This window comes from Coregonus lavaretus, assembly GCF_964263955.1.
Source record: "Coregonus lavaretus genome assembly, chromosome: 32".
NCBI lineage: Eukaryota > Metazoa > Chordata > Actinopteri > Salmoniformes > Salmonidae > Coregonus > Coregonus lavaretus.
Window position 1 is genome coordinate 27,042,370 of NC_140019.1, and position 15,483 is coordinate 27,057,852.

Below are 15,483 nucleotides of genomic sequence, written 5' to 3' on the forward strand. Positions count from 1 at the left end.
GCTTATGCACATAACAAATGGAAGGAATACTAACGTCAACATGAATTAACGGTTGTCTTCGGGACAAAATTTCACCTTCCCGTTTGGGCAGCCACAAAGCAGATTAGATGCCTTAAGGCACATGTCAAACTCATTCCAAGGAGGGCCGAGTGTATGCGGGTTTTCGCTCCTCCCTTGTACTTGATGGATGAATTAAGGTCACTATTTACTAAAGAACTCCCCTCACTTGGTTGTCTAGGTCTTAACTGAAAGGAAATAACAAAAGCCTGCAGACACTAGGCCCTCCATGGAATGAGTTTAACAACCCTGCCTTAAGGCTGGCGAGTGGGCTCACATACTCCCTTAGAATACATTGCCTTGAAAAACTAGGAAAAAGCGGCAATAGTACTGTTTGTCCATCTCGAGACACCGTAGCAGTGTCATTCATTTTTATGTTTTTGCAGAGGAGATTTTAGTCGCGCAATTTGATATCTAACTAAGATGTTTGGTGCAATATTTCTCAAGTGAAAAAATGTGCATGAAAAGGATTAGTCTCTCATTGAACGACAACAAACACTTAATTGAAGAATTCCTACTGTTGACTAATCACCAAAGGGTCATATACTTTAATTACCGACTTTGGCAAGACTGCATTAGAACTTCATTGCCCCCTAGTGGTCATACCACACAATAGGATTTCACGTGGAATTCTATTACATTTTATCATTTCAAGGGAAAACAGATTTTAAAAAATTGCAGTTTAAACATGAAGAAACATTTTTTAATTTGTCACATCCCTACATTACCACTATTTCCACAACTACCAACACAAAAATGATCATTACTGCAACAGTTTTCAAAGTCTACAATTACATTTTTGTCATTTAGCAGACGCTCTTATCCAGAGCGACTTACAGTTAGTGAGTGCATACGTTTCATACGCCCCCCCCCGTGAGAATCGAACCCACAACCCTGCCGTTGCAAGCGCCATGCACTACCAACTGAGCAACAGGAGGCCTGAAAAAAACCAACAAAAAAAACCAACAATGCTCACCTAATAAAAAAGCCTGAGTTAAACATAAAACTGAAAAATATATTAAATATTAAATCAATAAAATGTATTTTGTAATTTCTCATTAATGTAAAAATCACTTGTGTATAACTGTATTTTTTAAAATATATTTTGTTTTTTATGGACAGATATTTGGATAAAATAACAAAAGTCACAATCAGATTAAGCCAAATTTGCTAAAGTATACATTTAATTTTTGCTAATATTTCCTAAATATTGGTGAATTACAGTACCGAAGAGCAGGTTTTGGAGATGAGACTGCATGTTTCGGTAATGAGAGTTGCATAGTTTGCCATTGAAAAACTGTACTGATCTCTATCAGAGATTCAGAAACCCGATTCATCAGACTTGCATAATACTAAAATCACTGCTCTTAATGCTATTTACTAAAATACCCCTTATTTCAGTATAGTACTGTAATTACATGCATGTATTTTCAAGAGTCAAAAGTGAACGTAAGCGTAAAACAAAGTTAATAATTTTTTTAAGCAACAAATTATCCAAGGTGTTTAAAGGTAAGTCGCTCTGGATAAGAGCGTCTGCTAAATGACTAAAATGTAAATGTAATATCGGTGTATTAGGACGTGGATGTATTTCTGGATTGAATGGGATCCTATGGGAAAATGGCATAACACAATATGCCTGTAAAGTATCTAAATATGTGGGATATGGAACATAAACTGGCTTGGGATATCAGACAACAGTATAAGTAAGTGCTAAAACATGTACACGTCAAAATGGGGCATATCCTAATTTAAGTGGCAGGGTTGCTCTTTGCTCAAACACAAACTGCAGATTGTGGCTTAAAGTAAGTTAAATGGGGTTTATACACCCCATATTTCTTGACAAAACCCTATCAAATAAATGTAGTTTACTAAAGTTCAAATCAGGAAGACTGATCTGAATGCTTGTTTAACTTCATCAAGCAGCATAACATAATTCACTCGGTTTCCTATTATACAGGCATATTGGGAATGAATACAAACATATCATCATCATCATCAGCATAGCGACATGACGTAAATGTAGCGTCTTGTTCTTCTCCTCTTTCCTATTGACCTTATAGCCTTTAAGCACGGCACAATAATGCACATTCCTCACGCTTCCTGTTTAACCTAAGGGCTCACTCTTGCAATTATCACTTTCCTCTCAACCAATGGATGTAAACCTTGGGATCTATTCATATGTCAACTTACCTATGTTCTCTCACTTGCCATACCCCAAACTATTTAATAAAATTCCATATTGCATTCTGTATATGTTGTTCATTCAGTTAAGCCTGTACTCAATTGAACTGTTGTTTTACAAAAAAATCTATACAAACCGGTGTAAGCAGTGGTCCTAGTAAATAATTGAAGTTACCAGAACAGCACACCCATTGACTATACATTATAATTAGCTTATTATCATTACCGATATTAAGGTTCCCATTACAGAAACGGACCAAAAAAAGACGTGGTAATGAAGTGTGTTTTGGTAATGCGTGGCCCTTAGCTAAATCTGCAAATAATAGGAGAGTCAGCAAACAATTGACCACATCACTAAAGCCCATTCATGCCTCCATGTTCGTAAGGTAATAGTTCTTACTTTTTCCCAAGTTTGGGAAACCCTGATCTAGAGGTGTAGTCCTTAGGTGTCCCTGATCTAGAGGTGTAGTCCTTAGGTGTCCCTGATCTAGAGGTGTAGTCCTTAGGTGTCCCTGATCTAGAGGTGTAGTCCTTAGGTGTCCCTGATCTAGAGGTGTAGTCCTTAGGTGAGCACAAGTTAATTTGTTCACTTATATGCCTTCAGGATGAGGTTCTTATTCTAAACCCTGCTCTAGATGATTGATACATCATGGGTAAATCTAAAAACTTGATTGGAGTTTTTACAGGAACTTGAAAAAGTTTTACGATAATGAGACATGTCCCCAGACACTGTTTTTACGTAATAAATATTATAGTGTAATATAAACTTTAACTAGTATAAAAATGGTATGATTTATGGACAAACTACAGCAACATATTATTTTGTGTAAAGTAAAATGACCAGAGAATTAAATCCAGACGCATTTCAATAATGAGAATTTGGGGTGAAAATGTAAAAATAATCTGGTTAAAATGTAAAATGTATTTAAAATAAGACACTTTACCAAAAACTAGGCATCTTAGTCTTCAGAATGATAGTTGATTTTTGCAGATGCATCATGGTTTTGTAACTCAATGTGCTACTTACACAGTTAAAACTGGTTTCATGAGAATCACCCACTACACGCACGCAGACACACACACGCACACATGCACAAATGGACTCACCACACAGACACACACACACATAATAAATAATGCATAGGATATTATTGTAGAGGCTAGTGTTAAATGTACTTTGTGGGGCTGTGATATATGTCCACCAGTTTGCATACAGAGAGAGATTTAAGATGTGCATGTGTCTGGAGTCTAGAAGCTTTGAGGGAAAAAGGATATTAGATGAGAAAATACCCTGGTGCAACATGACTAGTGGGACTACTACTGGAGATTAGTACTGGACTACTACTGGAGATTAGTACTGGACTAGTACTGGAGATTAGTACTGGACTACTACTAGAGATTAGTACGGGACTAGTCCTGGAGATTAGTACGGGACTAGTCCTGGAGATTAGTACGGGACTAGTCCTGGAGATTAGTACTGGACTAGTACTGGAGATTAGTACTGGACTACTACTAGAGATTAGTACTGGACTAGTCCTGGAGATTAGTACGGGACTAGTCCTGGAGATTAGTACGGGACTAGTCCTGGAGATTAGTACTGGACTAGTCCTGGAGATTAGTACGGGACTAGTCCTGGAGATTAGTACGGGACTAGTCCTGGAGATTAGTACGGGACTAGTCCTGGAGATTAGTACGGGACTAGTCCTGGAGATTAGTACTGGACTAGTCCTGGAGATTAGTACGGGACTAGTCCTGGAGATTAGTACGGGACTAGTCCTGGAGATTAGTACGGGACTAGTCCTGGAGATTAGTACGGGACTAGTCCTGGAGATTAGTACGGGACTAGTCCTGGAGATTAGTACGGGACTAGTCCTGGAGATTAGTACGGGACTAGTCCTGGAGATTAGTACTGGACTAGTCCTGGAGATTAGTACTGGACTAGTCCTGGAGATTAGTACGGGACTAGTCCTGGAGATTAGTACGGGACTACTACTAGAGATTAGTACGGGACTACTACTAGAGATTAGTACGGGACTACTACTAGAGATTAGTACGGGACTACTACTGGAGATTAGTACTGGACTACTACTGGAGATTAGTACGGGACTAGTACTGGAGATTAGTACGGGACTACTACTGGAGATTAGTACGGGACTACTACTGGAGATTAGTACTGGACTACTACTGGAGATTAGTACGGGACTACTACTGGAGATTAGTACTGGACTAGTCCTGGAGATTAGTACGGGACTAGTACTGGAGATTAGTACGGGACTACTACTAGAGATTAGTACGGACTACTACTGGAGATTAGTACTGGACTACTACTGGAGATTAGTACGGGACTACTACTGGAGATTAGTACGGGACTAGTACTGGAGATTAGTACTGGACTACTACTGGAGATTAGTACGGGACTACTACTGGAGATTAGTACGGGACTACTACTGGAGATTAGTACTGGACTACTACTGGAAATTAGTACGGGACTACTACTGGAGATTAGTACGGGACTAGTACTGGAGATTAGTACGGGACTAGTACTGGAGATTAGTACTGGACTACTACTGGAGATTAGTACGGGACTACTACTGGAGATTAGTACGGGACTACTACTGGAGATTAGTACGGGACTAGTACTGGAGATTAGTACGGGACTAGTACTGGAGATTAGTACTGGACTACTACTGGAGATTAGTACGGGACTACTACTGGAGATTAGTACGGGACTACTACTGGAGATTAGTACGGGACTAGTACTGGAGATTAGTACGGGACTAGTACTGGAGATTAGTACGGGACTACTACTGGAGATTAGTACGGGACTACTACTGGAGATTAGTACGGGACTAGTACTGGAGATTAGTACTGGACTACTACTGGAAATTAGTACTGGAGTACTACTGGAGATTAATTTCCTTCATTTAGAACTATCTGGAGAGGGAGGACATTTATTCCACAACACCTCTAGTTGTCTCCTCATTGACCTGCATAGTTAAGGTCTCTGACTAGAGAGGGAGGACATTTATTCTACAACACCTCTAGTTGTCTCCTCATTGACCTGCATAGTTAAGGTCTCTGACTGGAGAGGGAGGACATTTATTCCACAACACCTCTAGTTGTCTCCTCATTGACCTGCATAGTTAAGGTCTCTGACTAGAGAGGGAGGACATTTATTCCACAACACCTCTAGTTGTCTCCTCATTGACCTGCATAGTTAAGGTCTCTGACTAGAGAGGGAGGACATTTATTCTACAACACCTCTAGTTGTCTCCTCATTGACCTGCATAGTTAAGGTCTCTGACTAGAGAGGGAGGACATTTATTCTACAACACCTCTAGTTGTCTCCTCATTGACCTGCATAGTTAAGGTCTCTGACTAGAGAGGGAGGACATTTATTCCACAACACCTCTAGTTGTCTCCTCATTGACCTGCATAGTTAAGGTCTCTGACTGGAGAGGGAGGACATTTATTCCACAACACCTCTAGTTGTCTCCTCATTGACCTGCATAGTTAAGGTCTCTGACTAGAGAGGGAGGACATTTATTCTACAACACCTCTAGTTGTCTCCTCATTGACCCGCATAGTTAAGGTCTCTGACTGGAGAGGGAGGACATTTATTCCATAACACAGCATGATGTTTAATAGGAAACGTAGGAAAAGTACCAGACAGGAAGAGGGCTCTGTCCACGGTGAACTCTTCTGCAAATCGGATGTGGCAAAAGTTCTTCTTGCTCTTGCGGATGGCGATGATCTCACCCAACTGGCCGAATACCTCCACGATGAGCGCCTCGGTGGCGTTCTCTGGCAGACCGCCCACAAACACAGTCTTACAGCCGGGAGGGCGCTCCCTCATGGCCGGAAAGGGAAGGTCTGTAGATGAGAAGAGAGAGGCGTCAATACAGAGAACTAACCGTAATGATTTTTTTTTTTACGGTTTTGAGGGAACAAGAACACTCCAGGTAATTCGAAAATAAGCTTAATCCAAAAAAGTGAACTATCCCTTTAAGCTCTGCAGTGCACAGCGGTAGGAGAGAGAAGTCAATACAGACTAACAAACCATCCACTACTAATAAATACTGTGCACACTAGGGTTTAATATTCATATTGAAAACACAAATGAGATCTTTGGATTACTTGTCCCGATTCGATACCATGGACATGGTTGGCAAGGCTCTATATGAGATCGACTTCAGTCAGTTCCACACCTTTTATAAACTAGTCAAGCTTGCTGTTCGTCAATCAAACACAGTAAATAGCCTCTGCGCCACCACTCTGTGCTGCATATGAAACACGGCAGGGTCCAACATTAACATTTTCTTCTCACTGGCACGATTGGGCCAGTTGGCCAAAAATCTAATGGCCCGAACATAATTTCTACTGGCCCGGACATGGTGTAGTTCTTAAATGCATTGGGGTCATGCAGGGCCAATAGGTTGGCATGCTTTCTCTCTATATGCAGCTATTAATAGGCTATATTTGGTTATAATGATATTTATTAAAAAGCTGTGTAATATAATTTAGCAATTCAAGTCATTACGCTATTCTTTAGAATTGCATTGTATTAATTGCATTAATTTTTGTTTCTAAAGTATGTCATTTTGAGAAGATTAGAAAATAGGACCCTGCCCCTTTAAACAAGCTTTCCAAAAGAGACATTGACTGGCTATAGCAGGCTAGCCAAGACCAATCCTAGGTGTCTTTTTGTAGCTTTCTTTGTGCAGAATATCAACAGTAGCCAGCATATTGCTAGTATGTTCACTATTGAAGGTTTACTATTGTAAATAACATTCCCTAAAATAAATAACCTCAGCGAGTAGATTGATGGGCGATTCTTTTTGTGAAGGCATCAACTCATGTACTGCTCGAGATGGTGCTTGAACTCGTGGTGGTGCTTGAATGAACAGCCAATCATATTGCTCAAATACAAATAGCAAGACATTTACACGTGTAGTCTATAATGGTTTTCAATGGTAGACTGCAACAGAGCAGGTAAATGTTGAACTGGAATGCAAAAATGCACTGCAAAGTTAATGGCCCCGTTAAGGTCAGACCCTGCCCGTGAAAGAAAATAAATGAATGTACTAGAAAACAATAGACTACGTGGATTTCGACTCATCGTTACCACATTATATGGAACGTGCAAATTCATGCTCTCTCCCTCTGTATAGAAATTTGACTGCAACCACAGTGCACGCACACGCCTGTCCTATCAATAGATCGCTAGAAGATGTATATAATTCTAGTGGGAGAGGGCTCGGCAGACTTTCTGACTAGCGAATTGAAAAGTAGCCTAGTTAATTTAAGTGGAAAAAGTACCCGGCTGAAAATGACTAATCGGCTGTACAGACAAGAGCCGGCGCTAATGGTAAACACTGCATTTATTTGGGCATTTATTTGGTATAACAGCCATGCGTCTGTATTAGGCTATGTCATCTCCAAACCAGCCCCCGTTGATCTGAGCCTTGCTGTTGAAAAACCACATTAGTGTCAGACTTTCGGCTACCACAGATGCACCTCTTCCGACTTCACATCGCCTTCCGTCTATAGTCAGTTGCTTTAGCCTTACCACTCAACGCGTCCAATATCTGCAGTGCTGCTCGTGGCAACGTCATCTCGCTGAGTCTACCTTTAAATTATAAAGTCAATCTCAATGTGACCCGCCAGAAGCTTGAAAATCCTATTACAAAAAAAACTTCAAACACGCATTCAACCCCCCCCCCCCCCAAAAAAAAATTACTGAACAGAATTAATTATGGTTATTATTTTATTTTCGTTCGTTTTGGAGTCAAAGACAATCGTTTCAGTATATGTTTCGTTTTTCAAAACAGGTTTGTTAATTATTTTATTTAATTTTTATTTAAATTTTAGTTTACTAAATCGTTTTTTCATGATTCGTTTTCGTTTTCGTTACAGTTTACTATAATAACCTTGGTTCACACACCACACTGACATACTGGGCCCCATACATAGCAATCAAAACCTCATTAAACAAGCAGTTAAATACTCTGTCTGAATTTACAACACAATATAAAACGAGTGTTTCTACAGTGAAAGATTACTGTGAAATTGATTTATGCATTTAGAAGCACTGTTACCATAATGTAATGTGCAGGCTGTAATTGATGTGATACAATATTCATCTGACTAATTCGGAGGCTTCATGCTGGGAAAATCTATTAAAGTATTATTTGAAAAATTACATTTGGAAGTATTTACCATGACCAATGAGTCGCAATAATGACGAAAACATACAGCAATAGGCTTGGATAACTTTTCTATTGACATCTAATGTTAATGTGAAACTATTGTGGGATAAACACAATGCATCATCTTAACCAGAGAGCTGGTTGATTCTCTCATGTGAATGGTTCATTGCTTGAGAGACCTGATTAATCGAACACAGATGAGTTTACTGAACCATATACGGGGCTCTACTGTTCTGGACAGAACTAATCACCAGGGTCTGTATTCATAACCCATCTCAGAGTAGGAGTGCTGATCTAGGATCAGTTTGGCCTTTTAGATATGAACAGGGGGAGACCTGATCCTAGATCTGCACTCCTACTCTGAGACGCCTCTTCCCTCATAGGGATCTATGGCAAAGTCTTGTAGTGCAAGAGCAAGGCCTCTTATGTTAAAGCTTTGAAGCTTGTTTCAAAGCTCTCCCAGAGGACCAGACTGTGCCACTGTTGCACACCGCGCACTCACACACTGTACACACACACCTCCAGCTGAAAAGCCATGGCAACAGTGATCATTGATCTGTTATGCTGCGTCTTTGAGGGCTGGGAGTGTTCTGACACAGTTCAGCTGATGACGAAAGAGAAGAAAGAAACAGGATGTGAAAATCTGACATTTAGCCGATGGCCCCATGATCTGAAACACCGCTTTTAAAACCCAATGTACAGTGGGGGGAAAAAGTATTTAGTCAGCCACCAATTGTGCAAGTTCTCCCACTTAAAAAGATGAGAGAGGCCTGTAATTTCCATCATAGGTACACGTCAACTATGACAGACAAATTGAGAGAAAAAAATTCCAGAAAATCACTGTAGGATTTTTAATGAATTTATTTGCAAATTATAGTGGAAAATAAGTATTTGGTCACCTACATTTACATTTACATTTACATTTTAGTCATTTAGCAGACGCTCTTATCCAGAGCGACTTACAGGAGCAATTAGGGTTAAGTGCCTTGCTCAAGGGCACATTTACGTCATTTAGCAGACGCTCTTATCCAGAGCGACTCACCAATTGGTGCGTTCACCCTATAGCCAGTGGGATAACCACTTTACAATTTTGGGGGGGGGGGGGGTAGAAGGATTACTTTATCCTATCCCAGGTATTCCTTAAAGAGGTGGGGTTTCAAATGTCTCCGGAAGGTGGTGAGTGACTCCGCAGCGAGTTGCAGTAGTCCAGACGGGACTAACAAGCAATATTTCTGGCTCTCACAGACCTGTAACTTCTTTGGAGTGTTACCTCTATTAATGGCACCTGTTTGAACTTGTTATCAGTATAAAAGACACCTGTCCACAACCTCAAACAGTCACACTCCAAACTCCACTATGGCCAAGACCAAAGAGCTGTCAAAGGACACCAGAAACAAAATTGTAGACCTGCACCAGGCTGGGAAGACTGAATCTGCAATAGGTAAGCAGCTTGGTTTGAAGAAATCAACTGTGGGAGCAATTATTAGGAAATGGAAGACATACAAGACCACTGATAATCTCCCTCGATCTGGGGCTCCACGCAATATCTCACCCCGTGGGGTCAAAATGATCACAAGAACGGTGAGCAAAAATCCCAGAACCACACGGGGGGACCTAGTGAATGACCTGCAGAGAGCTGGGACCAAAGTAACAAAGCCTACCATCAGTAACACACTACACCGCCAGGGACTCAAATCCTGCAGTGTCAGACGTGTCCCCCTGCTTAAGCCAGTACATGTCCCGTATGAAGTTTGCTAGAGTGCATTTGGATGATCCAGAAGAGGATTGGGAGAATGTCATATGGTCAGATGAAACCAAAATAGAACTTTTTGGTATAAACTCAACTCGTCGTGTTTGGAGGACAAAGAATGCCGAGTTGCATCCAAAGAACACCATACCTACTGTGAAGCATGGGGGTGGAAACATCATGCTTTGGGGTTGTTTTTCTGCAAAGGGACCAGGACGACTGATCCGTGTAAAGGAAAGAATGAATGGGGCCATGTATCGTGAGATTTTTTGTTAAAACATCCTTCCATCAGCAAGGGCATTGAAGATGAAACGTGGCTGGGTCTTTCAGCATGACAATGATCCCAAACACACCGCCCGGGCAACGAAGGAGTGGCTTCGTAAGAAGCATTTCAAGGTCCTGGAGTGGCCTAGCCAGTCTCCAGATCTCAACCCCATAGAAAATCTTTGGAGGGAGTTGAAAGTCTGTGTTGCCCAGCGACAGCCCCAAAACATCACTGCTCTAGAGGAGATCTGCATGGAGGAATGGGCCAAAATACCAGCAACAGTGTGTGAAAACCTTGTGAAGACTTACAGAAAACGTTTGACCTGTGTCATTGCCAACAAAGGGTATATAACAAAGTATTGAGAAACTTTTGTTATTGACCAAATACTTATTTTCCACCATAATTTGCAAATAAATTCATTAGAAATCCTACAATGTGATTTTCTGGATTTTTTTTCTCCTCGGCTTGTCTGTCATAGTTGACGTGTACCTATGATGAAAATTACAGGCCTCTCTCATCTTTTTAAGTGGGAGAACTTGCACAATTGGTGGCTGACTAAATACTTTTTTCTCCCACTGTACATGTCTTTTCTAGGTTCAGTGGGGGTGGTCTCTGTACTACTGAAAGAGTATGAACGGTGGGAGTGACACTGGAGAACGCAAAATGTGGTGGCTACTTGTCAACAAGGAGATCGTGCTGATCAGAGATTCAGGTCAGAGATTTCAGCACCATGGATAGAGGCAACAGTGGTATCTTGGGATCTGATGTTTAGCACCTCAGGTGACGTTACAACGCCATTGGCCACTTTGACAATCCTGTTTAATGGGAGAAGAGGCCTACACAGAAGCCAAGAAGCCTGAAGGAAGGCTCCCTATAAACTCAGTTTTGCTAGCCTGTGTTCAGCCATATTGACTTTAACAAACAACATATACAGTTGAAGTCGGAAGTTTACATACACCTTAGCCAAATACATTTAAACTCAGTTTTTCACAATTCCTGACATTTAATCCTAGTAAAAATTCCCTGTCTTAGGTCAGTTAGGATCACCATTTTATTTTAAGAATGTGAAATGTCAGAATAATAGTAGAAAGAATGATTTATTTCAGCTTTTATTTCTTTCATCACATTCCCAGTGGGTCAGAAGTTTACATACACTCAATTAGTATTTGGTAGCATTGCCTTTAAATTGTTTAACTTCGGTCAAACGTTTCGGGTAGCCTTCCACAAGCTTCCCACAATAAGTTGGGTGAATTTTGGCCCATTCCTCCGGACAGAGCAGGTGTAACTGAGTCAGGTTTGTAGGCCTCCTTGCTCGCACACGCTTTTTCAGTTCTGCCCACACATTTTCTATAGGATTGAGGTCAGGGCTTTGTGATGGCCACTACAATACCTTGACTTTGTTGTCCTTAAGTCATTTTGCCACAACTTTGGAAGTATGCTTGGGGTCATTGTCCATTTGGAAGACCCATTTGCGACCAAGCTTTAACTTCCTGACTGATGTCTTAAGATGTTGCTTCAATATATCCACATAATTTCCCTTCCTCATGATGCCATCTATTTTGTGAAGTGCACCAGTCCCTCCTGCAGCAAAGCACCCCCACAGCATGATGCTGCCACCCACGTGCTTCACGGTTGGGATGTGTTCTTCGGTTTGCAAGCAACTACCTTTTTCCTCCAAACATAACGATGTCATTATGGCCAAACAGTTATATTTTTGTTTCATCAGACCAGAGGACATTTCTCCAAAAAGTACGATCTTTGTCCCCATGTGCAGTTGCAAACCGTAGTCTGGCTTTTTTATGGCGGTTTGCTGAGCGGCCTTTCAGGTTATGTCGATATAGGACTATTTTTTCTGTGGATATAGATACTTTTGTACCTGTTTCCTCCAGCATCTTCACAAGGTCCTTTGCTGTTGTTCTGGGATTGATTTGCACTTTTCGCACCAAAGTACGTTCATCTCTAGGAGACAGAACGCGTCTCCTTCCTGAGCGGTATGACGGCTGCGTGGTCCCATGGTGTTTATACTTGCGTACTATTGTTTGTACAGATGAATATGGTACCGTCAGGCGTTTGGAAATTGCTTCCAAGGATGAAGCAGACTTGGAATTGTGATACAGTGAATTATAAGTGAAATAATCTGTCTGTAAACAATTGTTGGAAAAATTACTTGTGTCATACACAAAGTAGATGTCAAAACTATAGTTTGTTAACAAGAAATTTGTGGAGTGGTTAAAAAACAAGTTTTAATGACTCCAACCTAAGTATATGTAAACTTCCTACTTCAACTGTAGAATGGGAAATAATGGGAAATTAATTGTAACTTAACGACAATAGACCTCTCCATTGTTTCTTTGAAATCCCTGCTAAACAAGACAATAACGGATGAGGGCATCCTGTACTGCCCACTCTCTGCTTGCTGGGACAAACACACACATATACTTTTGTTAAGATCCCATTATCAGTGTTTTCCACTTGCGCCGGTTGTTGTCTATACAGCCAATTACAGACTCATTTTCAGGCAGGGACTTTTTTCACTTACATTAACTAGGCTACCATTCAATTCGCAAAGTATATTGGAGGACTCTCCCCCTAGAATTAACAATATGCATCTTCTAGCGATCTATTGATAGGACAGGCGCCTGTCAGTCACAAAGTGAGCGATGACAGGGATTGACATTCTGCTATCTGTCCCGCCTCTCGGTACCTGTGTGTGTGTGTTGTGTGCGCTGTGGTTGCAGTCACATTTCTACACGGAGGGAGAGAGCATGAATTTGCACGTCCCATATAATGTGAGTGAATTTGCACGTCCCATATAATGTGGAGTCGTAATCCACTTAGCCTATTGTTATATGGAACATTCATTTATTTTCTTTCGTGTGCAGGGTCCGATATTAACGATGTCCCGCTGGCCCTCGGGGCCAGTAAAAACATGTGTCTGTCAGACCAGTGGATCTCGTCAGTCACTGGCCCGACAGTAACTTTTCAGCGAATTTTTGCATTCCAGTTCAACATTTACCTGCTCTGTCGCAGTCTACCATTGAAAACCATTGAAGACTACACGCGTAAATGTCATAATATTTGTATTTGAGCAATATAATTGGCCGTTCATTCAAGCACCACCACGCTTCCACGAGTTACAACTTCTTGAGCAGTACATGAGTTGATGCCTTCACACGGCACACGCGAGCTGTCCAGAGCTAAAATAAGCGCCCATCAATCTACTCGCTGAGCTTATTTATTTTAGGGAAAGTGATTTACAAAAGAAAACCTTCAATAGTGAACATACTAGCAATATGCTGGCTACTGTTGACATTCTGCACAAAGAAAGCTACAAAAAGACACCTAGCATTGGTCTTGGCTAGCCTGCTATAGCCAGTCAATGTCTCTTTTGGAATGTTTGTTTAAAGGGGAAGCGTACTATTTTAAAATCTTCTCAAAAAACAAAAATGTGCACCCCTTGGGGTCCCGAGGACAGAGTTTGGGAAACCCTGATTTAAGCAATACACCATGTCCGGGCCAGTAGATTTCTGGCCAACTGGCCCGACCGTTGGACCCTGGCGTGTTTCATATGCAGCCACGGAGTGGTGGCGCAGAGGCTATTTACTGTGCTTTGATTGACGAACAGCAAGCTTGACTAGTTTATAAATGGTGTCGAAATGACTGATATATCCTTGCCATTCATAAATCATACAGCTATACTGTATGTCCATGGTATCAAATCGAAATACACTACCGATCAAAAGTTTTAGAACACCTACTCATTCAAGGGTTTTTCCTTATTTTCTACAATGTAGAATAATAGTGAAGACATCAAAACTATGAAATAACACATATGGAATCATGAGGTAACCAAAACAGTGTTAAACAAATCAAAATATATTTTATATTTGAGATTCTTCAAACAGCCACCCTTTGCATTGATGACACCTTTGCACACCCTTGGTATTCTCTCAACCAGCTTCATGAGGTAGTCACCTGGAATGCATTTCAATTAACAGGTGTGCCTTCTTAAAATTTAATTTGTGGTATTCCTTTCCTTCTTAACGCGTTTGAACCAATCAGTTGTGTTGTGACAAGGTAGGGGGGTATACAGTGAGGGAAAAAAGTATTTGATCCCCTGCTGATTTTGTACGTTTGCCCACTGACAAAGAAATGATCATTCTATAATTTTAATGGTAGGTTTATTTGAACAGTGAGATACAGAATAACAACAACAAAATCCAGAAAAACGCATGTCAAAAATGTTATAAATTGATTTGCATTTTAATGAGGGAAATAAGTATTTGACCCCCTCTCAATCAGAAAGATTTCTGGCTCCCAGGTGTCTTTTATACAGGTAACGAGCTGAGATTAGGAGCACACTCTTAAAGGGAGTGCTCCTAATCTCAGTTTGTTACCTGTATAAAAGACACCTGTCCACAGAAGCAATCAATCAGATTCCAAACTGTACAGAAGATAGCCCTATTTGGTAATGACCAAGTCCATATTATGGCAAGAAAAGTTCAAATAAGCAAAGAGAAACGACAGTCCATCATTACTTTAAGACATGAAGGTCAGTCAATACGTAACATTTCAAGAACTTTGAAAGTTTCTTCAAGCGCTATGATGAAACTGGCTCTCATGAGGATCGCCACAGGAATGGAAGACCCAGAGTTACCTCTGCTGCAGAGGATAAGTTCATTAGAGTTACCAGCCTCAGAAATTGCAGCCCAAATAAATGCTTCACAGAGTTCAAGTAACAAACACATCTCAACATCAACTGTTCAGAGGAGACTGTGTGAATCAGGCCTTCATGGTCGAATTGCTGCAAAGAAACCACTACTAAAGGACACCAATAAGAAGAAGAGACTTGCTTGGGCCAAGAAACATGAGCAATGGACATTAGACCGGTGGAAATCTGTCTTTTGGTCTGGAGTCCAAATTGGAGATTTTTGGTTCCAACCGCCGTGTCTTTGTGAGACGCGGTGTGGGTGAACGGATGATCTCTGCATGTGTATTTCCCACCGTAAAGCATGGAGGTGGTG

At 41.0% G+C, this 15,483-nt stretch overlaps 1 protein-coding gene across 4 annotated transcripts in view; it reads right to left on the reverse strand.

Moving 5' to 3' along the window:
- Positions 1–15,483, reverse strand: part of enox2 (ecto-NOX disulfide-thiol exchanger 2) — a 286,837-nt gene that overhangs the window by 38,757 nt on the left and 232,597 nt on the right. For all 4 annotated transcript variants that reach the window (XR_014610462.1, XM_084150596.1, XM_084150598.1 and 1 more), the window contains one exon: positions 5,905–6,111. Coding sequence is in view for 3 of the 4 variants with exons in the window: in XM_084150596.1 (XP_084006722.1) it covers positions 5,905–6,111 (207 nt within the window). In the remaining variant the exon portion in view is untranslated. The remainder of the gene's footprint in view (positions 1–5,904; positions 6,112–15,483) is intronic.